Source organism: Colius striatus, chromosome 3, assembly GCF_028858725.1.
Source record: "Colius striatus isolate bColStr4 chromosome 3, bColStr4.1.hap1, whole genome shotgun sequence".
NCBI lineage: Eukaryota > Metazoa > Chordata > Aves > Coliiformes > Coliidae > Colius > Colius striatus.
The window spans coordinates 413516-418546 of record NC_084761.1 but is presented as its reverse complement, the minus strand read 5'-3'; the positions used below and the strand labels follow the sequence as shown (position 1 = coordinate 418546).

Here is a 5031-nt window from a genome sequence, read left to right as displayed (position 1 = left end):
CTGCCCCCGGGGCTGCTCCCGGGGACAGGCGAAGACTCAAGAGCTCTACAAAGAACATGATCCAAAAATATATAAATAAATAAAAACCTTAAACATTCTTACATGGATTTTAAAGAACAGAATACATGTTAAAAACTTCAGTAATTTATATCAATTTTAAGCAATACTTTATATACAATGGAAAAAAGACATGCATAGTCCAAATACAATGTTGAAAACAGCATCTTCATAACAAAAACCCCAAACACTAAGTGTTAATACCATGTACATGGATTCAAGAAGGACCACCCTTTTTGTCTGTTGCACACAGTTTATTTAACAATATGATATTATAAGTAAGAAATGAGTTTGTCTGTCTGTTTTTTACCATTCTATACAGTGATTGAATCTTCTTGGATTTCCTTATTTATAGTAATTATAGCGCTTGCATGATTTACACTAGAATTGCTTTTCCTCATTTCAAGTTTCACACAGAAGAAAAGAAAGAAAAGAAAATGCTTCTTCTCTATTCAAATCAGCACGGCCTAAGAGTGATCATCCCTATTTTTTTTTTCATCTAAAACCAGTTTTATCAGAGAAACAAAGCAACGACTTCTACATCTGCAAGACGAGGGTTTTGGCGCTGGCCAATGTGTGGTTTGTGTGTGCAAGAGTCAGTTCCTATCCTCCCAGGGGTAATACTTCAAACGCCTGCAGAGTTCACCATGGAAAACAAAAAGCCCTCTCCCCGCAGCGTGCCATGACCGGGACACTCACACTGTTGCGTTAGCTCAGGAAACAGTTTCTGAATGTTACCTTGTCGTGTGTGTGTTGGTTTTTTTTTCTTCTTTTAAACGCAAATGTTTTAAAGTCTTGAAAATACAAATAAAAAATATGAATATAATGAACTTGATTTTTGTTTTTCCCCCCCCTCCCCCGTTAAAAAAAAGGTAATGAGTCAACAGCAACAAAAACAACGAAACCCAAAGAAACCCGCCAAAGAGACCAGATATTTTAACCGCCTGGCTTTAACAAAAAAATATATTCTTTGTATTGTTATTTTGTCTCTGTTTTTTTTTTCTTTTTCTTTTTTTTAAACAGCAATTCATTCTTCCATGTGTAGGAAGCAGCAGTTCCATCCAGGATTCAAAACAACCCAGATGTCTGAATTTTCAGTACAAAATGTCCAAGAACACGAAAGGAAAGGAAAAAAAAAACCCAACAAAAAAAAACAAACCCAAAAAAAATAATAAAACCAAACCCAAAAACCAAAGCCAACCAAAGGTGATGCTCCCATAATGCTACAAACCCTCCACAAACTTTTCTAGCGTGTCCCCGGTGGTGTCACCGACCAGAGACAATTCGTTAGACAACGCACTCCTGCTGGGGGTGTTTAGTTGTGGAAGCATTGCACTCTGTTCGGGGTTGCCCAAGTGTCCCTGATCCATGGAGCTAGCCATAGTAACTGCGAGTCCTGGGTGGGGGGAACCAGTCTGGGGAGACACGTGGTGAGGCGAGGGTTGGGGCTGTATCCGGGGCGACGGGCTGGAATGTGGCGGCTGGGACTGGGGACGGGGAGACTGCACGGGTGCCGGGGACCGCACCTGGTTGCTGAGGGAGGTGGCGATCTGCTGCCCAGGGAGATGAGACGCCTGCGGCTGTCCTGAGAGCATGTGCTGCTGCGGGCTCATGGGGTTGGGCTGCCCGGGGGACCCTATCTGCTGTTTCATCTGCTGCTGTTGCAGGATCCGCTGCTGCAGCGCTTGCTGGATGTTGGGGGTGCCGTCCGCGCCCAGGCCCGGCTGCCCCATCTGGTTCAGCTGCCCCATCTGAGCCATCTGTCCCATGGAACCCCCCTGTATGGAGATGTGCTGCTGCATCCGCTGCTGCTGCATGGCTTGAGGGTAACCTCCTGGTCCTTGAGGCTGCTGGAACTGGTTGTGTCCTGCCATCCCTCCTGCCATGCCGGCCCCTCCTTGCTGCTGCTGCTGCTGCTGCTGTTGCTGCTGCTGCAGTAACTGCCGCCTCAGGATCTCTCGGTACTGCGGGCTCATGTTGGCCATGCTGGGGTTGTGGCCGGGGTTCATGATGTTGATCGCTTGTCCCTGGGGGTTCATGGCTCCTATCCCTTGCTGCTGGGGAGGAACGCTGGGTCTCTGCACTCCTGCTTGCATCGCGTTCATGTTCTGCAGCCCCGCTTGAGCGTGCATGCCCGGCTGCTGCATGCCCGTCTGCGGCTGCTGCAGCCCGGGCTGGGGCTGGATGCCTGCCTGCGGCTGCATCCCGGGCTGGTTGGCCACGTACTTGGCCGTTCTTTGCTTTATAAAAGCTGCCATAAGCTGAGGGTTGGATTTAAGGATGTTAAGAACCTGCTGTTGCTGCTGCGGAGAGCTCGGCGATTTCAAGGTCCTCAGCAAGTCCTGCAGCGCGTTCGGGGGGATGCTGCGCGGCGGCTGCTGCACGCCCGGCATCCGCGGCCCCGCCACGGCCTGCGGCGTGGCCATGGGCATCACCGGCCTCGCCATGCCCGGCTGCATGGGCTGCTGCTGCGGCATTGGCGGCGACTGCCACTGCCCGGGCTGCATGTTGGACATCACCGCGCCGCCCACGGGGTTGGGCCGGGGGACATTCATGCCGACTTGCTGCATCTGGTTCACCGAGCCCACCGCCGGATTTACCAGTCCCGGGCGGCCGGGAGGCAAACCATTGTTCATGTTGTTGACCCTGTAGAGCTGCTGCTGCTGCTGGGCAGCTTCTCTCTCGATCTGCCGAGCCGCTTCCACGGCGGCCGGCGGAGGCTGAGCCGGGGGCGGAGGCGCAGACACCGGGTTGGCGGGTTTTCCCGTCGAAACGGTGGTGGGGGGCTGAGTTCTGGCCACGCTGGGGAAGCCAGCCGGCGACATACTTACAGGGGAGGGCTGGGGCTGGGGAGGGGGCTGCGGCGTCTGCGGTGTACTTGGCTGCTGCGTGGGGGTACCAGGCGTTGCTGAGGTAGGAGAAGGCAAACTTTGCTGAGGCACATTGCGGGTGTTCATGGTCGCCATCCTTCTGCGCATGAGCTGAGCCTGCTGCAGGCGGTGCTGGATCTGCTGCTGTCGGAGCTTGTGTTTGATGTTGAGACAGAATGGCACGGGGCATTTGTTCTCTTGGCAGTGTTTGGCGTGGTAGCAGCAAAGAGCGATGAGCTGTTTGCACACCGGGCAGCCGCCATTGGTCTTGCGCTTGCAGCCCTTGGTGTGCTGCACGACCCGTTTCATCTTCTGGCAGGATGGCAACGAGCAGTTTGCGTTGCGGCACTGACAGGCGTGGACCAGGGACTGGATGCAGCGCTGGATGCTCAGCCGCCGCGACTCCTGGGGGCTCTTGGACTGTTGCTCTCCTTGGCTGTTGCTCTCATCATCCAGACCCAGGCCCCACTTAACCATCTTGTGGTCATGGCTCTTAGTGTTGTAGCAGTTAATGCAGAGGTCGTAGTCCTGAAAGCAAAGAAAACCCCGAGGTCAGTTCTGCACAGAGCACCGGCCGTGGCAGCGGAAGGGCGGCGCAGCGGGAGCGGTGCCAAGCGAGCAGGAGCGAAGTGTAGGGGCACAGTGGGGGCTTCAGCAGGCACACACACGCACAGACAGACACACGCACAGAGACACGCACGCACAGAGACACGCACGCACAGAGACACGCACAGACAGACACACACGCACAGAGACACACACGCACAGAGACACACACGCACAGACACACACACGCACAGACACACACACGCACAGACACACACGCAGAGACACACACGCAGAGACACACACGCAGAGACACACACGCAGAGACACACACGCAGAGACACACACACAGAGACACACACAGAGACACACACAGAGACACACACACAGAGACACACACAGAGACACACACACAGAGACACACACACACACAGACACACACACACACAGACACACACACACACAGACACACACACACAGACACACACACACAGACACACACACACAGACACACACACACAGACACACAGACACACACACACACAGACACACACACACACAGACACACACACACACAGACACACACACACACAGACACACACACACACACACACACAGACACACACACAGACACACACACAGACACACAGACACACAGACACACAGACACACAGACACACAGACACACACACACACAGACACACACACACACAGACACACACACACACAGACACACACAGACACACACACACACAGACACACACACACAGACACACACACACAGACACACACACACAGACACACACACACAGACAGACACACACACAGACACACACACACACACACACAGACACACACACACACAGATACACACACACACACAGACACACACACAGACACACACCAGTCCCCCGGTTCCAGCCGACACCCGCACACCGCAGCAGAGGTGGCTGCAGGACCTGGCGAGGCAGGAGCCAACCTTCGGGGCAGCACCGGGTCACTGCTGCAGCACTGCCAGCCTGCAACTGCAGCTCCCAGGGAGGGCAACAACGCAAACTGGGGCTGTAGCTGTGTCCTCATTTCATTACATGCAAAAGTCTGGTGGGAACTGGGTTTTTCTTTCCTTTTTGCCTGGTGATGACAGGAGCTGGTTACTTGTCTGTGATGACTACGGGGGTACCTACATAGGGAGGGCAAAACCACCAGCTTGGATGGCAAACCTACTGCCACTGCCTAAAAACACCAGGGTTTGGTTCCCCATTTAGCTATTTCTAAGTGTAATTATTAACTGATAATTCTTGCTCTGAAAGCTTTGTTTTTTAATATCTGCAATCATGTACAAGTTTCACGCTGAGACGCTGGTCTGAAATCCGCCCACCCTCCCATTTTCACTGCCCTGTCCCTTTTGTGCTGGAGGAAGGGCACTCCCTCACACAAACACCCAGAACCCCAAAGGCTGCACTTCCTTCCACTGTTTAATTCCTCTAATGTGTATGATCTATTTCCTGTAGTCTTGCCTCAAGAAGCCCAGTTCAATGCTTTCCTCAGAGGGATTAAT

The 5031-nt window shown here is 52.8% G+C and overlaps 1 protein-coding gene across 5 annotated transcripts in view; it reads right to left on the bottom strand.

The window, feature by feature from the left end:
• Positions 1–464: 464 nt before the first annotated feature.
• The window catches only part of CREBBP (CREB binding protein), a 91987-nt gene continuing 87420 nt past the window's right edge, over positions 465–5031 (bottom strand). For all 5 annotated transcript variants that reach the window (XM_061993670.1, XM_061993671.1, XM_061993672.1 and 2 more), the window contains one exon: positions 465–3455. In XM_061993670.1, the coding sequence (XP_061849654.1) occupies positions 1281–3455 (2175 nt within the window). In that variant the 3' untranslated portion in view covers positions 465–1280. The remainder of the gene's footprint in view (positions 3456–5031) is intronic.